At 41.7% G+C, this 27669-nt stretch overlaps 2 protein-coding genes across 9 annotated transcripts in view; one reads left to right on the forward strand and one right to left on the reverse strand.

Moving 5' to 3' along the window:
• Positions 1 to 6192: 6192 nt before the first annotated feature.
• Positions 6193 to 13111, forward strand: NAT8 (N-acetyltransferase 8 (putative)). 3 transcript variants are annotated; one of them, XR_009054592.1, is made up of 3 exons: positions 6193 to 6272; positions 6841 to 8056; positions 13081 to 13111. XR_009054592.1 is itself a non-coding variant. In XM_057740858.1 (2 exons), exon 2 carries the CDS (start codon positions 6863 to 6865, stop codon positions 7610 to 7612), a length of 750 nt encoding a protein of 249 aa, XP_057596841.1. In that variant the 5' UTR covers positions 6193 to 6272; positions 6841 to 6862; the 3' UTR covers positions 7613 to 8190. The 3 variants fall into 3 exon arrangements, 1 of the variants encoding a protein (XP_057596841.1); XR_009054591.1 differs by lacking the exon at positions 13081 to 13111 and adding an exon at positions 8423 to 8537; XM_057740858.1 differs by lacking the exon at positions 13081 to 13111 and having other exon boundaries at positions 6841 to 8190.
• Positions 9068 to 27669, reverse strand: part of ALMS1 (ALMS1 centrosome and basal body associated protein) — a 186152-nt gene continuing 167550 nt past the window's right edge. The window contains exons 17-23 of one of the 6 annotated variants that reach the window (XM_057740852.1): positions 23755 to 23872; positions 21658 to 21861; positions 21019 to 21248; positions 19800 to 19983; positions 17617 to 17680; positions 10753 to 10852; positions 9068 to 9226 (exon numbers count right to left, since the gene is read on the reverse strand). In XM_057740852.1, coding sequence (XP_057596835.1) covers positions 9182 to 9226; positions 10753 to 10852; positions 17617 to 17680; positions 19800 to 19983; positions 21019 to 21248; positions 21658 to 21861; positions 23755 to 23872 — 945 coding nt within the window. In that variant the 3' untranslated portion in view covers positions 9068 to 9181. Of the gene's footprint in view, positions 9227 to 10752; positions 10853 to 15753; positions 16752 to 17616; positions 17681 to 19799; positions 19984 to 21018; positions 21249 to 21657; positions 21862 to 23754; positions 23873 to 27669 lie in introns of those variants that run through there. The other 5 variants (XM_057740851.1, XM_057740853.1, XM_057740857.1 and 2 more) reach the window with 5 other exon arrangements.

Here is a 27669-nt window from a genome sequence, read left to right on the forward strand (position 1 = left end):
GGCCTCATCATTGGTGATAGTTTGGTCACTTTTTTAAGGCGGTACCCCCTCAGACCTCTCCATTATGAAGGCGTCTTTTCCCCTGAAGCTCAGGGAGTCAAAGCTGCCCTAAATCTCAGAGTGCTTGTGGTCAGTTTAAAACTCAGATCTGAGTGACCCCTGAGTCTGTGCTCCTAATGACTCCATCACACTGCCTCTTCCCATGCTATCACTTTCAGACATGTTCTTTTTATCAGTGTGAAACATCACATACATATGTAAGTCTCCTCTTGTTATACATTAACATCACTTTCAATTTTTCACTTCGCTTTTGCAAATAAATCCCTGTACACGTCTCTTTCTTTAGGATAGCTTCCCTGAAGTGGAATTATTGGGGAAGAAGCTATGAATTTTTTAATACCAGAAAGGTGTCATTTTGCAACTGTAATAGCAGTGTATGTGCGTCGATCTCAGCAGACTCACCAACAGTGCCTTTTAACTTTTCAACATTTTCACCATTTGGAGATGTCAGACTACTGGTGAAGTTGAACTATGTTTATTAGTTTGCTATGAAGAGTGTTTTGAAAGGGTTTATTTCTGTAACTACAGATAATGTCTTCAACTCTTTGCACACCGTTGGGTGAAGAAGAAAAAGTGCCATTTCCTGGGGAAAAAGTTAACATAAGCTCTGTAAGCTTTTTCTCTTAAAAAAAAAAAAAAAGTGAGCCAATTTAGGAACAATGTTCCTTTTGTTCCTAAATTAACCAGATTACTTTAGAGCCTAAATGCGCCCCCCAGCAAAAGCAACTGTAATTATAGGGACTTTGGTGCTGGAAGAGAAGGAACGCAGTTTGGTAGGCCACCCTTACCTAGCTCCTTAGTCAAGGGTTACATGTTAAAGCAAAAAGCCGGCTGTCTCTGGGATAAGGTGAGGGAAGGGGGCTCTGTTACCCAGGCAATCATTGTTGCTCCCCAGTCTTGGGTACAATGAAGGCTGTAACTACAGTGAAAGAGTCTTTAATCCCCTACCTCCCTTCCCACCACACACGCAGAACTACAACAACTGCTCCTAAGCCCTGCACCGTCTTTTCAGAAGGAGCCTCATGGCTCACAGGCTGTTTCAGGCCTCCTGCTGCCATTCTCATTCTGCTTTGTCCCTTGATGACCTTTCCACTTGTCTGCAAACCACAGTAGTCAGTTCCTCTGCTCTGGAACCTGTGCTGGGGTTGCAGCTGCTTCTCTGCTCTTGGCTTTGTTTTGCTGACTGACGTGCCACCTACACTCCATGTTACAGTACTGGGTAAAACAGCTCTCTAGGTTGATTGGTCTCAGAATGAGTGAAGTTTGTATTCATCAAATTTGCCTGTTCTTGTTTGCATAATCCTCTGTGCCAATTATCTCCCACTGTACCCCCAGATCACTCTTCATCCTTCTCCACTCCTCTCTGCCCTGGAGGCTGACTTACCATGTACACAGCAAGAGGTCCTGCCTTCCTGGAGGCTGACTTACCATGTACACAGCAAGAGGTCCTCCCTTCCCCTTGGCTTCTACTTGGGTTTGGCCCAAGTAGAGGGGGAGGCTAGCAGGAGACTGAGGCCAGGGTATATGTTCTCCTGGCCCCTCCCTGCAAGGACCCCTAGGCTGGTTTTGGCCTTGGACCTCTCAAGGTGGCCTGCACTACTCCACTCCTGGGTCAGGCTCCTGTCACCTCTCCCTCCTGCCTCACTTCAGGCCTCTGAGCAATAACACGCCTGGTTCCCATCTACCCACCCACACCTTCATAATTAGGCCCTTTGGTGATCTGTATCTGTAAAATCAGAGTTAACCTAATTTGAGTGTTGGGACCTGATATCATCTCCCTTTTGTTAAATTTGTTAAAAGGTTAGGTTAGATTAGAAACATTTCTATAGAGCTGGAATCATTGTTCTAGGATTTCTGAACATCTTGCCATGGATGACCTATCAGTCCACTTTTCTTCCCTTTGAAATAATTTGCTGTTATTTCCTCTCATTCATCTAAGTTATGAGTTCTCAGTGGGAGTCCAGGGCGTTGACCTGAGGCTGGGTTATTGGGAGCCCTGATGAGAGATCAGTGGAGATGATGTTCTTTCCAGGACATTTTCCTCCTCTTTCTGAGATTTCTAAAACACCATGTGACTTGATTGTCTACCTTCCGTTTCACTGGCCCGTTTCTAGGCTGAGCTGGTCTATTAGGCAAGTGTTCTTCACAAATGCAAGCTTGGGGTTTCATTGACATGCTGCTCTCAAGTCCCACAACTCTGGGGATAACTGTTTCCAAAAATACAATAACCTAGTATAATCTGGCTCCTACCAGCATTAGAAACACAAAATAATTTACCGGGTTACTTGTAACCGTTTGTAATAAGTTAACAAGTTATTTGTTAAGCAAGTAACAACAGCAATATAAGTGCTTAATGAGAAGTGGAAACGCTTCAGAGGAGGGAGCAGATACAAGATCCATCTGGTTGGGAGGGGTCAGAGTCTCGATGGAGAAGATAGCACTAAACTGGATCTTGAAGAAAGAACAGAGTCTTAGTCACCTATTGGAATTTGGTCCAGTATGGCCTGACCACTGGTGATAGGGGCTTGATGAGGCTTGGAGGTGAATCTTGCATCCCAGCAGACAGAGCTGGTTCTCCTGGCATACAGTGCTTTACACTGATTAATAATTCACCAAACACTTGTCAGACACCTGCCTGTTGGAGTCAGCATGTGGTACTGAAAAAGCAAAATGTTCAGGCCTTTGGGTCAGAGCTGCCAAGGCTTGGGTCCCACCCTGCCATGTTCTGTGGGGCTGTGGGTAAGATATCTAAAGTTTGTGGGCCTCTGTTTCCCATTTATAAAATGGAAACAATATCAACCTTAGCTCTTAGGTTGATGCGAATATCATATAGTACAGCATAGGAAAAGTGCTTTCTCACAGTGTCAGGCATCTAATATCTCAGTGAATAACAGCTGTCTCTCCTTCCCTGTATGTACCAGGCATAATGCTGAGGCAGACAGTAAAACAACACTCACTGCCGGCGGGAAAGTAAAACTTTGGACAACAGTTTGGCAATTCCTCAAAATGTTAAAATAGAGTTACCATACGACCCAGCAATTCCACTCCTAGGTATATATCAAGGGAATTGAAAACAGGTGTTGAAACAATCACTTGTACACAGTGTTCATAGCAGCACTATTCACAATAGCCAAAAGGTGGAAACAACTCAAGTGTCCATCAATGGACGGCTGGATGAACAAATGTGGTCTGTCCATACCATGGAGCATTGTTCAGCCATAAAAAGCAATGAAGTACTGATACATGCTAGGATGTGGGTGAACTTTGAGAACCAAGGTGAAAAGCTGAACGTCAAATTTCACATATTGAGTGACTACATTTAAATGAAACGTCCAGAATAGGTAAATCCAGAGACAGAAAGCAGGTTAGTGGTTGCCAGGGGCTCAGGAGCAGTGGGAATAGGGAGTCACTGCCTACTGACTAAGGGGTCTCCTTTTGGCGTGATGAAAATGCTTTGGAACTAGCTAGAGGTGGTGGTTACACAACACTGTGAATGTACTAAATGCCACTGGGCTGTACACACTTAAATGGTTAATTAAAAATAAAAGAATAAAATAACACACTTGCCTTACCTTTAGACGTTCACAATCTTAGCTGCGTCTCTTTAGACTCTCAAGAGTTGGCTGAGGGGACTTCCCTGGTGGTCCAGTGGTTAAGAATCCATCTTCCAATGCAGGCGATGCGGGTTCAATCCCTTGTCAGGGAACTAAGATCTCACATGCCTTGGGGTAACTGAGCCCGCACCCCACAAATAGAGAGAAGCCCGCACGCTGCAATGGCGCCTGTATGCCACAACTAAGACTGGACACAGCCAAAAATAAACAAATACATAAATAAATAAATATTAAAAAAAAGTTGGCACATTGGCAGCAACATGGAAGGACCTAGTGATTATCATGCTAAGTGAAGTAAGTCAGAGAAATACCATATGATATCACTTATATGTAGAATCTAAAATAATGACACAAATGAACTCATCTACAAAACAGAAACAGACTCACAGACATAGAGAACAGACTTATGGTTGTTTAGGGGGAGAGGGGTGTGAGGGAGGGATGGATTGGGAGTTTGGGACTAGCAGATGCAAACTATTATATATAGGATGGATAAACAACAAGGTCCTACTGTAGAGCACAGGGAACTATATTCAATATCCTGTGATAAACCGTAATGGAAAAGAATCTGGAAAAGAATGTGTATATATATGTATATATATGTATAACTGAATCACTTTGCTGTACAGCAGAAATTAACACATTGTAAGTCAACTATAGTTCAATAAAATAAGAGAAAAAGAAGTTGGCTGAATAAGAAAAATATCAAATTGTAAAAAATAAATAGTAAATTAAAAAAAAAAAAAAGAAGTTGGCTGAGGCAGAGACAGGTAGATTCCCAAACCTCAGTTTCATCATCTGAATGAAGGGCCAAGAGCCTGGAGTGTGCTGAGACTTTCAGACTTCATCTCTTACAGAGAATTACCCATAAATTCCTCTATCCAGAGATAAATGCTGCCAATCAGTGTAACCATTCAGACTTTCCTCTCTGCATGCTTGTGTGTATAAATTATTTTTGTTATGTTTTTTCCAAAAATGAATGCAAACATACAGTTTTATAACCTTTTATTGCTTGGTGCTGTATTTTGACAATTATTTTTCATGTCAATAAATCCTCCTCATCATTATTCACAGCTATGAGGAAGGTTGAAAAGCCTAAATATAAACCAAGGCCGCTGGGTGCTGAGGAAGCCACAGAAGCCAGTGAGAATCCAGGAAAGAGAGGGCAGGGACAGATCACGGACCTCTGGCCACTCAGCTTGACCGTTATGTTTTTGACTGCTTATTATTAGATAGACTCATTAGGGATACTCAGCTGTACTTTGGAGCCTTCTATGCTCTTTTGATTCTTAGTTCAAATTTTGCTTAGTATTGAAGTGTTTAAAAAATATTAAAATGTACTGAAAACAATGTAGTATACCCATGGCTCACCACCCAGCCTTCATGTTAGTTAAACCCTTGTGGCCTTTTTGAGTGCCAAAGATCTGGAGCTGCAGCAGTCTCCATCCACCAGCACTGGATTCCAGCTGCCAGGACGGCATCTTTGGGGTGGTTGTGATCTTTCTCTCCAAGTCTGGTCTCTCTCCAGCGTCCTCCTAGATGCTCTTGCCAGAAACCTGGCTGTCATCTCTGACCTCAGACCATCATCAACTCCTGCCATTTCTGCCCCCAAAATGCACCTCCAAGTGGGCCAGGTCACACTCAAGGCCCCACTCTAGTCCAAGTCACTGCTTTCTCTCATAGGACTCCTGCCAGCCTAGATGGCTCCTTTGTGAACACAGAACAAGGCACCCCCTTCACATAGACACAACCTATTTATTGGACACACAGTTCAGTGAGCAGCAACACCTTGGAGCAAATAAGAAAAAGGTGCCTTCTCCTTTGGTCAGACTCTGCTCTGTGCCAGGACTTGTGGATTTTAGTTCCCACTAGCCTTCCTTGGCAATGTGCTCTTGTACAGTGAGCAGCCTGCATATCTGTATCTGGAGGCCCTTTTGCCTGGACTGCTGCACTGGCCTCCAGGCTCTTCCAGTCCATTTCCCACGTGTAATACACACACACCACACACCCCAGCCCTGCATCTGGTTATGTTACTCCCTGGCTAAAAGCATAGCAATGGCCTCCTGGTGTTCTCGGAATAGAGTCCAAACTTCTTGACCTGGACAATAGGCTCTGCATGGCCAGGTCCCTGCTGCCCTCACCCAGCTGAGGACACAATGTGCTGAGTCAGGGGACTTGGACTCTGGCCTGTGGTAACAGAGCACAGGGTGAGGGTCAAATTCCCCAGGGTCATAGCAGCTGTGCAAAGGGACCGAGCGTGGACATCAGAGACCACCAAAGTGCCAGGTGAACTGCCATGGTGTGGGGTGTAGGCTGTCCACAAGGGCAAGGACCCCTGAGCTGTCCCAGACCCTTCGTTACCCACTCCAGGCTAATTCCCCAGTGTCAGAGAATGGAGAGTGGGCTCCCTCCTCTATCACAGCCCAGCTATTTGAGCCTGGGATTTATGATTAACACATACCCAGGAGCTAGCCAATGAGGTGCCATCCGGGACCCGGTCCCTGGAAGTGAAGCAGGCCCTGCACAGACTCTCCTCGATGCCAGTCGGAGGCTAAAGGCAGAGGCTGCGCTGGACACTCAAGGCTCTTGTGATAGCAGGTGAGGGGACGTGGGTGGAAGGACAGTGTTCTTAGGTGTGGCCTGGAGCTCTGGACCCTCCCCTAGCTCTCAAGGCTGGACTGTTTTTGATGTTTGGCTCTTATGCCGCATCAACAGCCTGAAATTTGCAAACAAGGGCGAAGCGGCCTTTGTTGAAACTTGTACTTGGAAACACAGGATTGCTGCAGGGTATGGTCCCTGGGAGAGGGACACAAGCTTGGCTGCTGCATGGTGCCACCTCAATGTAATGAGAAGCTGAGAGAAGCGCCAGGGAAAGGGGAAAGAGGAGGAGGGGAGGGTACTTTATAACAGGAGATTTGTATGTTATTTTGTTGAATCCTATAAACAACTTCAGATGGCAGGTTCTTAGAGATTATGTAACATGCCCAAGGTCATGCATGGAGCAAGGATCAAAGGCATATCTTTCTGACTCTACACCTTCTCCCAGTGGTTGTGGCCTACTTCCTCTTGGGTAGAAGCAGAAAGACACATCCTTGAGCAGGGTCGTCCCTGGTTCTGGGAGGTGGGAGGATAAGCCACTCACATGGCTTCTTTTCTTCCCCCCAAGGCTGCTGGGAAGGCATACAAGGATGCCTAGCTCTCTCTTGGACTTCGAGAGCCAGACACAGAAGTCTTCCATGGCTCCTTATCAAATCCATGAATACCAGGAAAATGATCGCGAAGGGGTCATGGGCTTGTTCTCCAAGGCGATGACTGAGCACATTCCCACCACCTTCCTCCACCTCCTGAAGCTGCCCCAAACCCTTGTGCTTTTGTTTGGGGGGCCTCTTGCCGTATTCTTGGTCTCTGGCTCCTGGGTCCTGGCCTTCCTGGCCAGCCTTGCCCTCCTTGCTGCCCTGACGTTTCTTGCCAAATACCTCTGGACTCAGTTTGAAGTCATGTATTTGCACACAGACATGTCTGACATCACCAAATCCTACTTCAGTGAGAGTGGCTCCTGCTTCTGGGTGGCTGAGTCTGAGAGGCAGGTGGTGGGCATGGTGGGAGGGCTGCCCGTTAAGCCCACCCTGCAGAAAAAGCAGTTGCAGCTACTTCATCTATGTGTGGCCCTGGAGCACCGTGGTCAGGGGATAGCAAAAGCCCTGGTCAGGACTGTCCTCAAGTTTGCACGGGACCAGGGCTACAGTGAAGTGGTCCTCAACACCAGCATACTGCAGTACTCTGCCCTGGCCCTTTACCAGCGCCTCGGCTTCCAGAACACCAGCCAGTTTTTCTACTCCATAAGCTATAAGCTACTTGCTCTACCTTTCATTCAATTTACCTACCGCCTCCCTTCTGCTCAGGTCCCTCAGGCACTGGAGCAGGGAGGGAGCCTGTAATCTGTTTCCTTGTGGATTAGTTAGGAGGGATCAGCTCTGCTGCAGTAACAAGCAAGCCCTGAAGTCTCACTGTGATGGCACAGTAAAAGCTTACCACTTGTTTGCACTGGAACCCAATGGAGTTGGTGGTGGGGTGGCTCTGTTCCATTGTCTCTTGGGGATGCTACTGTTTCATTTATCTAGTGCCATGAGAATGTTGCATAACAAACAATCACAAAATAGTGATAAACATTTTTTTTAGCTCGTGAGTCTGTGGGTCAGCAGCTTAGGCTGAGCTTGGCTGGGCTGCCCCTTTGGTCTCCAGGTGTCATGTCAGGGGACCCCGCCTCTTCAGTGAGATGAAACGCAAAGTCATGTGGAAAGGGCATGGAGAAGGAGTGTGAGAAGAATCCACGTGAGAAGGATTGGGACCAATGATGCCATCAATCTACTATGGCCCGCAAGGTCAGTGCTGAAGGGGATGAAGTCAGCCAGGGACAGAGTGTGGGATTTTGGCATGGACTAGACTTAGAAGTGGTGCAACCCACATCCCATTGGCCAGGACCAGGTCATGATTTAAATCAAGCTTCTGTTGCCTCTTGAGTTGTGTCTACTAAAGGCTAGTGGCCCCAAGGGAAGCTGGAATGAGGCTAGGAGGTAGCTCTGGACCCAAGGTGCCTGTGTCTGCTCAGTCTCTGGGCCCACCTGAGGCTACCCTAACCAGACACTGTCTCCACAAAGTCAACACCAAAAGGGCTCTCACTGTGTGCGCTGCATTTGTTAAGAAAGGCCACATTTTCACAGTGGTTAAGAATCCGCCTGCCCGTGCAGGGGACAAGGGTTCAATCCCTGGGCCAGGAAGATCCCACATGCCACGGAGCAACTATGCTGGTGCGCCACAACTACTGAAGCCTGCATGCCCTAGAACCTATGCGCCACAACGACTGAAGCCCGCGCACCTAGAGCCTGAGTTTCGCAACAAGAGAAGCCACACCACATGAGAAGCCCACGCACCACAATGAAGAGTAGGCCCCACTCTCTGCAACTATAGAATACCCGTGCGCAGCAATGAAGACCTAACAAAGCCAATCAATCAATCAATCAATCAATCAATAAAAAGAATGGGGAAAAAAAAGACAGGCCACGTTTTATCTCGCAGCCCATTTCCCGTGATTGGTGCTTTTAGACTGAAGTTCCCCACACACCTCGGGGAGACACTGCGTAGCTCCCTGCCCCTCTCCAGATGGGAAATAAATAACCCTCTGCTGCTTGCTTTACTGTGAGTCAATCAGAAATTATTTATTTTCTATAAAAACAAATACAAAAAAGGGACTTACTCTTGCCTAGAATTAAGGTAATACCATTGTAACAAACATCCCTGTGGGCAAGGCCACTGTGGAGAAAGTATTGCTCCTAAGCCATTAATAATCTTAGTCATCATTCTACCAAAGACTCTTCAGCAGGTTACAATTTCTAAATTACACATGGACAACAAGTTAAGTTTTATTAAACCAGACTCAAAAAGTAAGGATTGCGCTCCTCCACGCTGATAAAATATAATTCCAAGGCTCTGAGGAAAATACTCTTATGTCAGTCCCAAGGAACTTTTCTCCCCAAGAGTTGATTGGTCACTTTCTGTGGAAGAAAAGAAAGGCAGGAAAGAAGTCAGATACTCTTGCCATCAGAGGCAGCCAGCCACTCCCCACCCCAGACATGCTGCTGAAGAGACCAGTGTGGTTCTCCCCAAATCTTGTTTATCTATCCCAGCTACAGAAACTATGGTAATTATACAAAAAATACTTCCCAAAGTGTTTAGGAAAGATGATCTATAGTCTAGTATAGTCTACACAGAAATATAATATCAATATAACCCTAATAGACTAATCCATTCACAAACACACAAGCCCAATGAGAGGCCTGGCCTCGTGATGCTGACACACCAGACAGGCCGTGCAGGGCCTGGGGCCTCCCCACTTGAGGGAGCGCAGCCCGAGCTGCAGTGTGTGCTCTAGAAGCAGCTCTCCAATCCCACATCAGTTTGGTATGAACTTGTCTCTTGGTTTTTGATTTTCAGAGTCCTCTGGAGGTGAAGTGAGGGGTTTGGGAAAGAAATGAGAACAGTGAAGGATCTGGACCTTCAGGCATAGGCCATCTGCTTTCTCAAGGAATTAATTGGTAGCAAGTCCCCTGGCCTGTGAGGTTCTGGGACTTGCAGCACCACCAATTATACTGGGGCTATCGGTAGGAAGTGGCGGCTTCAAGGCTCTGAGTCCCCAAACTACCAACTTGTTTGCTACACTTGGACATTTTCTAATTTATTAAAGTCCTAATGGCATATGATTTACCCATAAGGGGCATAAAACTATCATTTGGGACTCTGGAATGAAAACCCATCAATTCTGAAAGATGTGGGCATTTCCAGCATGGCATCTAAACTGACACCTAAGTATGAAATTTGGTTTCATTCCAAATGTATGCCTGGAAGGTGCCTTATTTATTTATTTATTTAACAATTTAAAAAAAATTAAAAAAAATTTTTTTGGCCACACCTCGCGGCATGTGGGATCTTAGTTCCCCAGCCAGGGATTAAACCTGTGCCCCGTGCAGTGGAAGCACAGAGTCTTTAACCACTGGACCACCACGGAAGTCCTTGGAAGGTGCCTTTTTTAGATTTGCCTTTTTAGATTTTCAGATTTGAAATCTAGTTACAGGTGCTTTTATCTTCTACATTTTAGCAGTGGTACAATACTTTACGAGCTTAAGTTCACTCTCTAAATGTGGTTAATTCAAACAGGTCAGATGTGTTTTTCTCAGTTTCTCTTTCCCCTGATAAATCTCATTAATCCTGCTCTAGGACTGACTGACCTTTTTATTTTTTATTTGACTTTATTTTTTTAAATTTTATTTATTTATTTATTATTTTTTGGGGGGTACACCAAGTTCAATCATCTGTTTTTATACACATATCCCCATATTCCCTCCCTCCCTTGACTCCCCCCCACCCTCCCTCGAGTCCCCCCCACCCTCCCCGTCTCAGTCCTCTAAGGCATCTTCCATCCTCGAGTTGAACTCCCTTTGTTATACAACAACTTCCCACTGGCTATCTATTTTACAGTTGGTAGTATATATATGTCTGTGCTACTTTCTCACTTTTGACTAACCTTTTTATACAGCTGGGCTCGCAGACGGTATGACTTATATTCCGATCTCCTCTTTTCCTCTTCTTTCTTTTTCTGTACTTCTGGAAGCTGTTCATAAATCCTTAGAAATGGCACCGATGGAAAGACAGAAGGCAGTGAGGTCTCCTGACCACAGAGGCACGTGATCACTTCTCCCCACACCTCCCTAAGCTCTACTGCTCTCCAGGCACTCAGTCCCTCAGACAGGCTGTAGGCCTGCTGTGTGCCCAGCTTCCTGTTAGACACTTGGACACAAAGAATCCTGGCTTACAGTGCTCATAATCTGGAAAGGGATACAGATAAATTAAAACATAATAAAATCCTGCTAATAGTGGTTACTAATGGGAAAGGAGTAGAATAAGGGGTAGAGATGAATTTCTTTTCACTCTGTATGCAAAAGTGTATGATTTCAATATAAGATAATGACTTGTATTACTACCATAATTTTAAGCATGAAAAATAATGCAAAAGAAAAGTACAATAATGGTTATACCTATAAAATGCTATATAGTCATATAAAAGAAAAAGAAATTACTCTAATTGAAGGTCAAAGAAGACCAGAGAGGAGATTAAACTTGAGGTGGGGGAGGGTGGGAGGGAGGCTCAAGAGGGAGGGGATATGGGGATATATGTATAAATACAGCTGATTCACTTTGCTGTACAGGGGAAACTGGCACAACAGTGTAAAGCAATTATACTCCAATAAAGAGCTGGAAAAAAAAAAACAACTTGAGGTGGGTCTTGAAGAATAGTTAGCAGAAAGGGGAGGAGGGGAGAAGGGAGTTTTGGTAAGAATGGAGTCAAGGCTTCAAGGGGAGAGTGTAGGGGAACAGAGGGGAGCAGGTGGGGTGAAGGTCTCATAGCCATGTGAAAACCTTAGGCTCTGTCCTATCAGGGATTGGATGCCACTGCTCTTAAGTAGGGAGGAACATGATCAAACATGCATTTGATATGTATACTCTAATTGGAAATAATCTAAATCTCCAACAAAGGAACAGTTAAATTATGGAATACAATAAAATTATCACAGGACTTCCTAGGTGGTGCAGTGGTTAAGAATCTGCCTGCCAATGCAGGGGACATGGGTTCGAGCCCTGCTCTGGGAAGATTCCACATGCCACGGAGCAACTAAGCCCATGCACCACAACTATTGAGCCTGTGCTCTAGAGCCCATGAGCTGCAACTATTGAGCCCATGTGCCGCAACTACTGAAGGCCACATGCCTAGAGCCCGTGCTCCACAACAAGAGAAGCCACTACAATGAGGAGCCCGTGCACCACAATGAAGAGTAGCCCCCTCTCGCAGCAACTAGAGAAAGCCCGTGTGCAGCAACGAAGACCCAATACAGCCAATAAATAAAATAAGTAAATTAAAAAAAATTATCACAAAGCATAAAATGTTTCAAATAATAATAATAATAATTCAAATAATAATTCACAATACAACATTAAACAACATAAAGCAGGCTACAAACCTGTATACATAGTGTGATCAACAATTTGGAGAAAAAGAAGAATGTTAACACAGGTCTCTGCAAAATCGCCATAGAAACAGGACTAGTGTTAGTTATGTTTAGATGGAAGAATTATGAGTGACATTTATTTTCTTCTTTCTGATTTTTTTTTTTACATTTTCCAAAGTTTTCTATAATCTGAAAAAAAACATTGATAATGATGTAGGGGGCTCTGTGGAAAAGATAAGAGAAGATAAAGAGCAGAAGTAGGAGAACAGCAGTCCTCTGGGAGAGGAGGCCAAGCCCGCATCAAGGCAGCGAGGACAATGGGTTGCAGAGCAATCATGAAGGGGTCTCCAGGACGCACCAGCTGGCTGCATGTGCAGTGCTGGGCCACAGAGCTGGAGGCAACAGCTCCCCAGCTTTTCTAGCTGGGTGAGTGGGTGGCCCAAGTAAGTGTGGGAGCGGAAAATGGGGAGTTCCACTTTGGACACCGTGGAGATAGTCACTAACTGAGAACACAAAAGTGGAGGTTAGGAAAGAGACCAAAGAAGAACAAATATACATTTTTAAAAGTCACTGTTGATGAAAACCACAATGAGATAGCACATCACATCTGTTAGAATGGCTATTATCAAAAAAATAAGAGATAACAAATGCTGGTGAGGAGAAGGAGAATGTGCTCTGTTGGTGGGAACATAAGCTGGTACAGTCACTATGGAAAACAGTATGGAGGTTCCTCAAAACATTAAAAATAGAACTGCCATATAATCCAGCAATCCCACTTCTGGGTACATGTCTGCAGGAGATGAAATCATGATCTCAAAAAGATATCTGCACCCCCATGTTCATTGCAGCACTATTCACCATAGTGAAGACATGGAAATGACCTATGTGTCCAACGATGGATGAATGGATAAAGAAAATGTGATATATATACATACAATGGAATATTACGCAGCCATAAAAAAGAAGAAAATCCTGCCATTTGCAGCAACATGTATGGACCTTGAGGACAATGTGGTAAATGAAATAAATCAAAGACAAAACTGTATGTTCTCACTTATATCTGGAATCTAAAAACATCAAACTCATAGAAAGAGAGAACAGAATGGTGGTTGCCAGGAGCTGAGGGATGAGGGAATGGAGGGATGCTGGTCAAAGAGTATAAACTTCCAGTTTTATGATGAATATGTTCTGGAGATCAAATATGCAGTACAATGACTGTAGTTAATAACACTATTATATGCTTGCAAGTTGCTATGACAATAGAGCTTTAATATTCTCACTATAACAACAACAAAAATAAAATGGTAATTATGTGAGGTGAAGGATGTGTCAACTAACTATATTGTGGTAAACATTTTGCAATATAAATGTATATCAAATCATCACATTACATAGCTTAAACTTACACAATGTTAGATGTCAATTATATCACAGTAAAGCTGGGAAAAAAGTCACTGTTAGAGAGGGGACAACAAAGCCCATTGGAAGAGAAGAGTTATCCCAAGGAGAACATGTGATGTAAAGAGAAAATCTGCTTGGACCAGTAAAGGTTGTATTCTAGGGCTGGAAAGCTGGGAGTTAGCCTAACCAGAGTAGCCAGAAATAACATTTTGTTAATTGTTACAAACAATAATTGAAAGCAATTATTACATATTATTGGAACTGTCTGTCTGCTTGTGGTCTGGAGTCAAGTATCTTTCATTCCTAATACCTAGCCCAGTGCCTGGCACATATCCAAATATATGCATTAATAAGTTAGTGAAAAAACTTCTCTTGAAGGACACGTTGGAAGAAATGCTTCAAGTTGAAAGAGTCAAGTTCTCTCTTCTCCAAATCTTTTCTTCTTATCAGAAGCATTTAGACATCTTTGGTAGAGGTAGGTGAAGAGAAAAGATGATGAGTAACACAGAGACCCAGAGCTCCAAATCTTCCATATGATACAGCTGAAGAAGTACTGGGTAGGGAGCCCACTGCTAGACTCTACCCCCAGCTCTGGACTTACTGGGCTACTTTCTCTCTCTGGGTTGTAGTTTCCTAAAAGTTAAAGGCAGACTAGATGATCTTTAAGATCCCAATTAACTCTATGATTCTCAGACGGAAGTGGATGGCTTCTTTCAAAGGGGGCCATACCAGAAATAAAATGGAAAAGAACTCTAATGAGAATGTATCAATTTAAAACCTGTCTCTTCCCAGAAGAGGGTACTTAATCCACACTGCTACAACTATATTTATATTTTAAAGCACTGATACCTTACAGAAGATGCCCTACCTTTTTACAGGCAAGCTTCCTAGTCCCTTATAGCAAGGACTCCTCTTGCTGAGGTGAGAGTGTTATTAGCTGCCACAAAATGAACACTGTGTAATTTCCCTTAATTAAATTTTGTGACATTCAGAATGAAGCAATAATTCTTAAAACTTTTGGACTTTCAACCCCTTTATACTAAAAATTGAGGGCAATTTTGGTGAATGTGGATTTTATCTATTGATACTTACTATATTAGAAATTAAAACATTTAAAAAGTATTTAAAAAATACTTATTTCACAACCTAAGTGTCCATCAACAGATGAATGGATAAAGAAGGTGTGGTATGTATATACAATGGAATACTACCCAGCCACAAAAAAGAATGAATTTCTGCCATTTGCAACAATATGGATGGACCTAGAAGGTATTATGTTTGGTGAAACAAGTCAGACAGAGAAAGACAAATACTGTATTAAATCACTTATATGTGGAGTCTAGAAAATAAAACAAATGTATATAACAAAACAGATGCAGAGAACAAACTAGTGGTTACTAATGGGGAGAGTGAAGAGGGGAGGGGCAAAACAGGGGTATAGGATTAGGAGATACAAACTATGTATAAAATAAGCAACAAGGATATATTGTATAGCACGGGGGAATATAACCATTATTTTGTAATAATTTTAAATGGAGTATAATGTATAAAAATATTGAACCACTATGTTTTACATCTGAAACTAGTAAGTCAACTACACTTCAATAAAAAAAAACTTATTTCTTAATTTACTTTAAAAAATAATAAGCCTGTTACATGCTAATGTATGAGATAAATATATCTTCCAAAACAAAAAAAAGCAGAGTGGCATGTTATACATATTTTGCAAATCTCTTTAATGTCTGGTTTAACAGAAGACAGCTGGATTCTTATATTTGCTTCTGTATTAAGTTTGTTGTTATACGTTGTTCTGGTTAAAGTGTTCATGAAAAAAATCCAGTTTACACATATATGTAGCTGGAAAAGAAAATAATATTTTAATATTCTTTTCAGATAATTGCTGATTTTCTTTCTTTTGGCCGCTTGGCTCGTGGGAGCAGGATCTTAGTTTCCCGACCAGGGATTTAACCCATGCCCTTGGCAGTGAAAGTGCAGAGTCTTAACCACTGGACCAACAGAGAATTCCCTGATTTTCTTGATACTATAGCAAATCTTGACAAGTGGTAGCTTAAATGTTGACATATTTACTTATATAATATTAAAAATATTACAATTATTAATGTCACTGCTGATCTCATCAGAAAAGTCAAAGTACTGGGAGGTAGTCCATCTCACAGAAGTAGACACAAGACTTCTAGAATTCTATTCTTTGCTGAAAGCTCAGATTTTCTCTTTGGCAATAAATACTGTCAGCTGTTTTCTTGAAGTGACAGATTCACTTCCTCATTTTCAAGAAAATGTCTGTCATAAACCCAACTTGGAATAGTTTATCTGTCATTCTTTCAAGTAAAAGCTATGTTCCATGAAAAAGGCAGCTAGTTCAGCTCACTACACAAACCAAGGCTTTTCCCTGAACTGATCATCGTATCTTGGTCTGCAGCAGAAGTGCTTCATGTGTCCTTCCATTATGCCGCTGCCATGTGGCTGGGAAGAATAAAATGCCAACCAGGCTAGCACAGTTTTGTGCCACTGTCTCAAATAGTGCTAAGGCATTGGCAGTTTTACTCCTCCCCTCATTACTTTTGCATCATCTGTACAAATGTCAATACAGTTAAAAAGATACATAATGTCCTAGTATCATTTAGAAATTTTCTTTGACCTGGCAAATCCCCTGAAAGGGTCTCAGCAACTTCCAGAGGTCCATGGAGCACACTTTGAGAACCACTTGATTAAAGCACCACTTTGAAATACCTATAAGGAAACAGTTTACTAAATGGAGAGTAAAGCAAGATTTCAAGAGGAATGCTTTAATTACCTAAGATAAATTGTTTTCAAGCAGTATGCCAACTATAAAATTGTTCTTATTAAAGGAAAACTCTAATGAATCCCTAAAAGGTAACCAACCATTAACTTAGTTATTCCACTGGCAGTCTCATGAGCAATATAGGCATATCTCTAATGAATGAATGAATTGCTAACAAATGCAATGGCACAAAATTTAAAAGGTAAAAAAATTAGTCTTTCTCCTACCTCTGTACCCCAGTCACTCAGTTCTTTTTCCCAAAGGCAACCACTACTACCAGTTTTTTGGGTATCCTTCCAGAGACAGTCTATGCATCTAGTAAGAGAGTATATGAGTCTCTGTAAGCACAAATACTCTTTTTCTTTTTAAATGGTGGCAGTGTACACATGCTTCTGAAACTTGATTTTTTTTTTTAAAGCCTAATTTATTGTGTCTTGGAGACTATTCCCTTATCTCTCATTGTACTGGACACAATTCCTAGAAAAAGGATTGCCTAGCTGTAAGGCCCCAGATAAATACTTACTTTTATTTCAAAATATTTTTTATTTATATTTGTTTCTAACAAAGACAAGCCTGACTAAGGCATGCAAATTAGTGGCAATTCTCTGTATTTTTTATATATGAAGCATCCATACCATGAGGTTTTATTTCTTCATTTCTTTTTCAGTGCCGTGAGAAACTATTTTTATAACCAATTTTCTCATAATGTTTTTTTTAAATATAACTTTATTTATTTGTTTATTTGGCTGTGTTGGGTCTTTGTTGCTGCACACGGGCTTTCTCTAGTTGCGACAACCGGGGGCTACTGTTAGTTATGGTGTGCGGGCTTCTCACTGCCTTGACTTCTCTTGTTGCAGAGCACAGGCTCTAGGTGTGTGGGCTTCAGAAGTTGTGGCACATGGGCTCTGTAGTTGTGGCTCGCGAGCTCTAGAACGCAGGCTCAGTAGTTGTGGTGCATGGGCTTAGTTGCTCTGCAGCATGTGAGATCTTCCCGGACCAGGGCTCAAACCTGTGTCCCCTGCACTGGCAGGCGGATTCTTAACCACTGCGCCACCAGGGAAGACTCTCTCATAATGTTTTAATTACAGCATAATGCCTTTACTCTGGGGCCAAGCTATAGCTCCTGACCATTTGGTGGCCTGATTTATACTTTTACAGTCACTTATTCTTTTGGTCTTACCGTTTAGACCTCTGAATCATTTCCTTCTTTCCAATAGGCTTTTTCTTTTCGGCAGTCAGGAAGCCTAAGCAAGAGAAGAAGAGGTTTTTTAATAGATTGTGTCTTTTTTTTTTTTTTAATTTAGGTATAGTTGATTTACAATATTACATAAGTTTCAGGTGTACAACATAATGATTCAATATTTAAAGGTTATACTCCATTTATAGTTATTATAAAACATTGGCTATATTCCCTCTGCTGTACAATATACCCTCGTAGCTTATTTATTTTATCTCTGAATCCCCTACCCCTTCCTTGGCCCTCACCCCTTCCCTCTCCCCACTAGTAACCACTAGTTTGTTCTCAATATCTGTGAGTCTATTTGTTTTTTGTTATATTTACTAGTTTGTTTTTTTTTTAGATTCCACATATAAGTGATGTAATACAGTATTTGTCTTTCTCTATCTTATTTCACTATGCATAACACCCTCCAGGTTAATCCATGCTGTTGCAAATGGCAAAATTTCATTCCTTTTCATGGTTGAGTAGCAGCGGTGTCACCCACACCAGCCCCTAAAAACTGAAGGACCTGTGACTTGCTTTATCTCTATTTCCAAACCAGCCTCTGAGAACTGAAGGACAGTTGCCCTGATTTATCTTTGTGTTTGTTTCAAAAGTACCTGGCACTTGGCAGAGATGTTTTGCAGCTGTACTTTGAGAGATACATGCTTTGAGAGATATACAGTGGTCCACTGCCCCAAACCGGTTCGGACTTGACCACAAGAATGAGCCTGCACGGATGAAACCTGGACGTGTCCAAAAGTTACCTTTGTTTCATTACCACGCTATGATTTCTGCCCAGAGTGCGCATCTGTACTCTGCTAGGCACAACCTGTATCATGTACAAAGAACCAAGGAGGACTGTGCGTGCCCTGGCTGCCCCTGAAAATCTCTGCCCCTTTCCTCAAGCCCTAATGATCTTTTTACCTCCTAACCCTTAAATTCCCTTACTCTGCTCCCTTTGGGGAGAAAGTATCTTTAGAACATGAGCTCTCCTTTCTCCATACCTTCATCAATGAATAAAGTTTATGCTCTGCTATGTTGAACCTGGTCTCATTCAACGGACATTTGTGACTCCAGGCAAAGGATCCATTGAGGGGTTCCCGACAATTAGGGGATCAGGAACAGGGGACTGTGTCTTAATAAGGAAGGATGTGTTGCTCAAGAACTGTGAGAGGGAGCTGCTAGGACTTTGTGCCCCTACCCTGAGCTGGTAGTGGCAGGTGGTGAACAACAGCCAAGGCCAAGGCCAGGGTTAGACTATGATGACTATGATAGCCGCCTTGGGCTCCTGAAGACACAACACGTTGGCACAGACTAGACGGCGTGAACTGAAACACTGAGCAGTTTACAGGTAAGGCTGTGATGCAAGCATTAGGTAGTACTTTATAGTTTTCACACATTATTTTATTGAGATCTTATATCCAGCATAATTGTTAGGAGCACAGACTCTAGTGCCAGCCCACCAGGGTTCAAAGCCCAGTTTATCAGGTGTGTAATCTTGGGCAAGGTACTTAATCTCTCTTTGGCCCAGTTTTCTCATCTGTGAGACAGGGATATTAATAGTATCCACCTCAGAGAGATACTGTAATCATTAAACAAGAACAATGTCTGGGCAAAACATAAGGGCTATATAAGTATTTTATTATTATTGCTACCCTCTGAGGAAAGCAAGCCTGGAATCAGCCCCAAGTCCCTTAAAACATTATACCTTTGGAACTAACTTGCCCATGGTGACAGAGCTGGTTTTTAAAAACACCATTCTCAGGAATTCCCTGGTGGTACAGTGGTTAGGACACTGCAGCTGCCGAGGGCCTGGGTTCAATCCCTGGTCAGGGAATTAAGATTCCGCAAGCCGCACGGCCCCCCAGAACAAACACAAAAACAAACCCAAACACCATTCTCACTGCACACTCTCATTTTTAAGATGTAGGGACAGGGCAAGAGTAACTGGGCTTATTTGGATCATGAAAGTGCTGAGAGCTAAACTGGACGGGTTCTGCTGCCTAAGGAGATTAGAGTCTCAACAAACAAAAAGTCACTTTCTGACCTGTAACTGGCCTGGCACTGGGCAGTGCTGCCTTGCATGAAGCAGACCTTGCTCTCTCTACCAAGTAACAGGAAAGTGAACAGGCAGAGTGTACCTCGCTTAGGGAGCAGGTGCATGGGGTCCCGGCAGCCCTGCCATTCTCGCACAGTGTTGAACAGTGCCTCCCGCTCACTCTGTAACATGTTCTGCAGCTTTCTCTCCTGGACTATTAACTTCAGGCGCTTTATCCGTTCCCCAGAGCGGGAGATGAAGTCAGGTCTGTGAAGCTGAAGTGATTCCTGAGGAAAAGAAAAAGCCCCCAGCCTCACATTAATGATGTAGGCTTTTCTCCAAGGGCCTAGAAAAACAGTACCTGCCTAACAGGTTTGGAAAGTCTGCTTGTAACTTACAGAAAATATCTAGAGGGAGAACTCCAGTAGGAACATCAGAGGGATCAAAGAAGTGCCTTTGGAATAAGTCAAGAACTAAGATTGTGGCAATTACAACTCTCCCCAATGTTGATGGGATACAGCTTGGCCCATTGTGCTATTCTTAATTTCCCTTCAAAGAAATACATCATTAAATAATATTTTCTTTAGTTCCCCAGGTACTTATAAAGAAGAGAGTTGGTGCCTTTAAAACCCTGTGTTGGGCTTCCTAGGTGACGCAGTGGTTAAAAATCCGCCTGCCAATGCAGGGGACATGGGTCTGATCCCTGTTCCAGGAAGATCCCACATACCGCGGAGCAACTAAGCCCGTGAGCCACAACTATTGAGCCCATGTGCAGCAACTACTGAAGCCTACGCGCCTAGAGCCGGTGCTCCTCAACAAGAGAAGCCACAGCAATGAGGAGCCCACGCACCACAACAAAGAGTAGCCCCCACTCACCGCAACTAAAGAAAGCCCGCGCACAGCAAAAAAAGACCCAACACAGCCAATAAAATAAATAAATAAATTTATAAAAAAACAAACAAACCAACCCTGTGTTAAGCAGAAATAGGAGTTATATAAATGGAGGAACAAACATCAGGCCTGTCAGGCCACTACTGCACTCCACGTGCAGGTATCTATCTATAAACCCAATGAGCAGCTACACAACATCCTCCCTTCTATTGTCTTGCCCACAGATACTGAGGGTGATGCACGATTTATAATGGCTAACAGTAAGGCAGCCTTTGATTAATGAGTGTGAGAAGAGATGAACTGTGGAGGTGCTAGAAACGAGGGTCACATGACTGTACTTCAGAAGGCTAAGTCATAGGTTTAACTCTTCTGTATCTCACCCTCTCTTCCTCCTTAAACATATGGCTAAAATTAACTTAATGTCATTGTACCTGTAGGGTTGCTCTCACAAATGGCTTCAGTGGATCTCTGCCTGGGCCTGCTAGTGAACCGTGGCTATCCATGTGCTGTCCCTGCCAGTTCTGTTCCCGCAGTGGCTCCCTCCAAGGTCTGGTGTTGGTTATTGGTGCAAACCAGGAGACACCAGGGCCATGAAGCTTGGGCATGTTTTCCTTCTTAGGACCAGACTTCACATTTTCCACAGGAACAAACCATGAAACTCCTATAGGAAATATTTTTAAGAAAGAAAAAAGATATTTCATTTTTTCTCATCAGATACATGTGCATAATTTAGGCTCTCAGGGACTCAGCTGTCAGCAGCCAACAGGATGCCCTGGAGTCCACTTAATTGCAGTTATGACTCTGCAATTGTGTTAGCTACAATCAGCCCTTTGTATCTGTGTATGTGGAATCCTTGGATTTGGGGGGCACTACTATGCCATTTTATATAAAGGATCTGAGCATCCATGGATTTTGGTATCCATGAGGGGTCCTGGAACCAATCCCCTGCAGATAGGGAGGGATGACTGTAGTTTGAAGATTAAGTCATTTAGAAACAAAGGATCTTATCGTTGCAAAAGACCTGAAATTCACTAGTTTTTCTACTAAGAAAGCTGGAATTAGAAACTGACCTTCACAGCAGCTCTGCTTGTTCTTCCTTAACCTTTTGTCCCCAAGATAATTGGTAAGGAGCCTTTTCTCTTCTATTTTTTCTTCTGACCAAGAAGTCACATCACTGTCCTCTTCTACTCTAGCCTCGCTGGAACTTGGAGTTGGGAAAGTCACTCCAACATCTCGAGTGTGTTTTCTGACACCATTCACAATCTCCAAGTTACCTGAGGGGAAAGATCACAGCTGTCTCTGGGAACAGCCTTGAGACTTAGTTGGCAGGTGTATTCAAGTCAGTAAATGAAAACTTAAAAAAAAAAAATTAATCTTTTTTTAAAATTGGGGTATAGTTGGTTTACAATGTTGTGTTAGTTTCTACTTATAGCGAAGTGGAGTTCCCTGTGCTACACAGCAGGTTTTCATTAGTTATCTATTTTATACATATTAGTGTATATATGTCAATCCCAATCTCCCAATTCATCGCACCCTTAATCATTTATTTCCTATTCTGTAAAGAAAAAGAATTGAGAAGATCTATAGTTTTCATATCTAAATCTGGTAAAATAGGGAATTCCCTGGCAGTCCAGTGGCTGGCACTCCATGCCTCCACTGCTGGGAGCATGGGTTCGAGCCCTGGTCAGGGAACTAAGATCCCACATGCTGCACGACGTGGCCAAAAAAAATTAAATCAATCAATCAATCTGGTAAAATATTCAAAACAATCATTGAGACACATTTTTAACAAGTATTGTCAAGTAAAAATATTTGTTGAAGACAGCGCTCTGAATGAATATAAGCAAAAGATAATGCAAGCAGAACTGAAAGGTGATAGGAACTGTTTTGAAATCATATTATTGGACTTACTGCATAAAGCCTCTTCAAAGTTTTATTGTAATTTTGGATACATGAGATTTTGTATTTCCTTATTTTTTAGATCAAGTTTGAATTGTATTTTCTTTTATTGTCATCAGAAAGTATCCTATGATAAATGATATACATGTTTTTCTTATTATGATATCTGAATGAGGAAGGGTAGTTTCACTAGTTGCCTAAACTATTACCATTAGAGTTGGGTTTTTTTATTCCACTTCAGTAAATGAAGAAGTTTTAAGGCTTCAAAATCGCAGGCTACTGTCTCCTCTTGGGTGGGGTATGAGGGAGAGAGAAGAAGAGAGGGAAGGTGAGGGCAGAGATAGGGAGGTGGAGGGTGTGTCTATGAGAGAGAGAGAGGGTTTTTATTTCTGTCAGTTTAGATATTAGGAAGAACTACTAATATGGATTCAATGGGAAAAGGATTTCAGGTCCGATCCCAAGTGAGAAGGACAGTAAATGCTTATAGTCCCACTGGCATTTACCCAGGTAAGGAAGAGGTTAACAGATATAAAGACATGACCTGAAGGGAAAAATAATCAAGGGACAGTTTATTTCTGCTTTATAAAATCAAAAGATATAGGAAGTCATAAACTGAAAAGCCTCCTTACCACTTTTGTTCTCCATTAAGTTTATAACCCTGTGATTTCAGAGAATTTTTTGCATACATTCAAGCAATCCTCTTCCTTCATTTTTCAAATATATGTAGTAGCATGCTATACAACATTCTGTACCTTGCTTTTCCTTTTTAATTATATATCTTGGGGATCCTGACATATTAGTAGCAAGAGCTTCCTCATCCTATGTAGGACTTCATTATATGGATATACAATAATATATTTAACAATTTGGCTACTGATGGTCATCTAATTTAATTTTAATTTTCTACTTTATTATAATACTTCAGTGGTTAATTCTGTACACTTATGTTACACATATGCACTGTATATCTAAAGGCTAAACTCCAAAAGTAAAAGTGCTGGGTCAAAGTAATTTTGATAGAAACTGCCAAATTGTTAGTCATAAGAGTTGTACTCCCAACTTATACTCCTACTAGAATGTACCTATTTCCTTATACTCTTGCGCACAAATTTGCTATCAAACTTAGATTTTTGTCAATCTGCTAGGTGACAAATGGCATTTGAGTATAGCTTTAATCTTCATTTCTTTTATTGTGAGTTAAGGTTGAGTATCTTACCACAGGTTTAAGAGCTACTTGTATTTCAATGGAAATGTTTAAATTAATTTACCTGCTTGTATGCCCTTATTTAACATATGTACATTTTGTTTGTTGCAAAGGGTAGAGCTTGAGCTCCAGAAACTACTGGTAGAAGATGAAACAGAGTCAGAAGAAATATGGTCTGTCACCTGGAAAAACAAAAGAGATCCTGTTATCATTACCTGTAGTCAATGGCATAGTTATCCACAGGATAAGAAAATACACAAGTCACCAAGAGCCCTTTCTAATCCAGTTCAAATTGTTGAGATGAAGTTGCCAGGAAGCTTGTTACAATATGAACTGCTGCTACATATTTTGTGATAGGGAGGTCGATGCTGCCGTAGCTGGATAAGGGCCTGAGCTGCTGTAAGAAGGTAGGACAAAGACTGAATATGTTCCCAGGACCTGAAAAGACTCTGAAGAGGATGCTAGACAAAGATTAGCCTGGTGTGTCTTCAGAATGAAATTCTGACTTGACACAAGCATAAGATTTTCATGAGAGATAAAAGGGGGTAGAGGATAACTACAGAGAGTGAGTGATGAATTGCAGAGAGTTCTTTCCAATAAGATCCAGCTTAGAAACTTATTCAAGGATAAATGCCAAAGAGCTGAAAGGCCCCATAAGAAGTCCTGAATGAGTGGAATATTGCAAAAAGTACTTAAAGATTTGAGGGCAAAAGGTTTTTTTTTAGTTATGTTCAGAGCAAGTAGAGCAATAAAGTGCGTTGATGGTGGAATGTTTGTAGATGACAAGATTACCAAAATATAGTCAAACAAATAAGATATAAAATAGTACTTCTTAAACTTGTTTATCAGAACAATCTCCTGAGGGAGGGTCCTAACCCAGAGCAATGAATGGGAGTTTCTAGGTGAGGGGTCTGGGCCTCTATACTTGGTATGTCAGGTGCTTGTCTACTTAAGCACATTTGGTAGAGTAAATTGAAGCTCAAGTCAGGGAAGGAAACAGAGTATCTGCTTCCCTGAACTAGATAAATCATATTTCAGGACCTTCAGGGAACCTGCAACAGATCCTGCAGGAGAGGAGCTATGTTAGATAGATGTCTGGAGACAGGAAATATTTTAATTTTCAAAAAGATAAGCATGAGGTTTAACAATCATGATCTGTAAAATCCTAGCATGGATCACAAATTTGATAATTTGCAAGCATTTGGAGGTTAAAAGAAAGATCAGCAAATTTTAGCCCAAGTTCATTAAGGCAGGCAGAATAAGCCCTGTCAGGTTAGCCTTGTTCTACCTAGCAGACATGGTCACAACTAGATTTGAATAAAATAACAAAACTTATCATGACATACTTGAGAGTGAGATGGAGTTATAGGGGTTGAAGGCTAAGTTGGTGGAACCAGCTTTCTCATATAATGCACATCTGGGAGGGCCTAAAGGGCTGTCAGGATCCCAAATAATAACAGGAATGATAGGCCAAATCAAACAGGGGATACTGTAAAGCCCTACACATTAGGCAGGAAGAATGGCAGCAACTTTGATGCAGTAGAAAAAGTCCTGAGTCTGGAGTCCAAAGACCTATACCAGTCTCAGATCTTCCCTTTACTAGCTGTCTCTACATGAGCAAGCCATAATCTCTGCGCCAGTTTTCCCATCTAGAAAAGGGAACACCTGCATTTCTGAAATTATGGAAGTGTTACAAAGAAAAAATGATTTAGACTAAAAAATGTAAAAAGCTACTAATATAAAAACTATGAGACTATGATGATGTTAAATCAACATGTATGAAAGGGTGGTAAGGAAGATGTGACTGACTGGCAATACACTATAATTTTTCTGCAGCTATTCTAAAAAAAAAAAGAGACCACTTTACACACTAAAATGGACTTTCGATATAGATTGTCAAGTGCAAAAAACAAAGTTTGCTGCCATTTTTGTGAAAAGGGAAGAAAACATAGGCAGTTATTTGCTTTTTTATGTATAAAATACCTGTGAAAGAAAAAAAACCCAGATTGGAAAGGGGAAGAAGTAAGACTTTTTATTTGTAGATGATGATGCTATCTGTAGAAAATCCTAAGGAATCCACAAAGTATTAGAACTAATAAATAAATTTAGCCAGACTGCAGAATATAAGATCAACAAGATAAAAAATCAATTGTATTTCTATATTCTAGCAATATGCAATTTGAAAATAAAATTAAGGAAACAAAATCGGGGAACAGATTTAACAACAAAAGTGCAAGGCTTGCACAATGATTAACTATAAAACATTGGTGGGAGAAATTAAAGGTTTAAATAAGCTGTGACATTCCACATATGTAATTTAAACATGGACAAATGATTTGAATAGACATTTCACCAAAGAAGATATCAGTGGCCAATAAACATATGAAAAGATCTTCAACATTATCAGTCATTAGGGAAATACAAATTAAAATCATAATGAGATACCACTTCACACCCACTAGGATGACTATGGTAAAAAAGATGGGCAGTACAAAGCGCTGACAGGCAAGTGGAGAAACTGGAAACTTCACAGACTGCTGCTGAGAATGTGGTATAGCTACTTTGGAAAATAATTTGGCATTTTTTTAAAACTAAACATAAACTTACCATTTGACCCAGCTATTCCACTCCTACATATATACCCAAAAGAAATGAAAACATATGTCCACACAAAGACTTTACACAAATGTTCATGGCATTATTCATATTATCCAAAAAAAAGAAAAACCTCAAACAATCCAAATGTCCAATAACTGACGACTGGATAAACAAAATGTGGTAGAGCCATACAACGGGATACTAATTAGCAAAAAAGGAATACTGACACATACTACATGGATGAACCTTGAACACATCATGCTAAGAAGCTAGGTGCAAAATACTAGATATTATATGACTCTATTTACATGAAATGTGCAGAAAAGGAAAAAGGCAGATTGGAGGTTGTCTGGGGCTGGGAATGTGGATGATTGCAAACAGGTATGAGGGACTTTTCTGGGTGACAGAAGTGTTCTAAAACTGGATTGTGGTGATGACTGCAAAGCTCTGTAAATTTACTAAAAATAATTGAACTGTATAATTAAATGGATGTATTTGATGATATGTAAATTATACTTCAATAAAGCTGTTTTAAAAATCTCTGTAAAGATATGCAAGAACAAGTAACACTGAGTAGCTCTGGAAAGGAAAGATGGGTGCTTGGGGAACAGGAGAGGGAAGACACTCTTTATCAAATACTCTTTTACATATTTTAAATTTTGTACCATGTGATTGTATTATCAGTTTAAGATATGAGAATAAACAAAACCAAAACTTACAAGGAAGAGTGTGGCAATAAAGATTTGATGGGGACTTCCCTGGTGGTCCAATGGTCAAGAATCCACCTTCCAATGCAGGGGATGTCAGTTTGATCCCTGGTTGGGGAACTAAGATCCCACATGCCGCGAGGCAACTAAGCCCACGTGCCACAACTACTGAGCCCACGAGCCTCAACTAGAGAGCCTGTGTGCCATGAACTATGGAGCCCATGCGCTTTGGAGCCAGTGCATCACAACCAGAGAGGAAAAAACTCCACACGCCACAACTAGAGAAGAGAAAACCTGCATGCCACAACTAGAGAGAAGCCTATGTGCCACAACGAAGAGCCTGCCCGAGCACCGCAACAAAAGATCCCACATGCGACAACTAAGATCCCACATGCTGCAACTAAGACCCAATGCAGCCAATAAATAAATAAATAAAGTAAGTAAGTAAGTAAAGGTTTAATGGCTTTTGTGAGTTCAATAGGAGTAAAACGTGTTAGGCCATAGAAATGATAAATCTGCTCTGTCACCATCTAAAGCACATGCTTAGTTCAAAGCGACATGTTTAAAAATAGGGTATCAACAAATAGACCCAGAAGCTGCCAACTTAGGAAAAGGGAGTAGAAAGGATGACCTGTGAGAAATGGTTCAAAGAGTGAAGACCTCAGAGAAAGGAA

Source organism: Hippopotamus amphibius, chromosome 7 (genome assembly GCF_030028045.1).
Source record: "Hippopotamus amphibius kiboko isolate mHipAmp2 chromosome 7, mHipAmp2.hap2, whole genome shotgun sequence".
Classification (NCBI taxonomy): Eukaryota; Metazoa; Chordata; class Mammalia; order Artiodactyla; family Hippopotamidae; genus Hippopotamus; species Hippopotamus amphibius.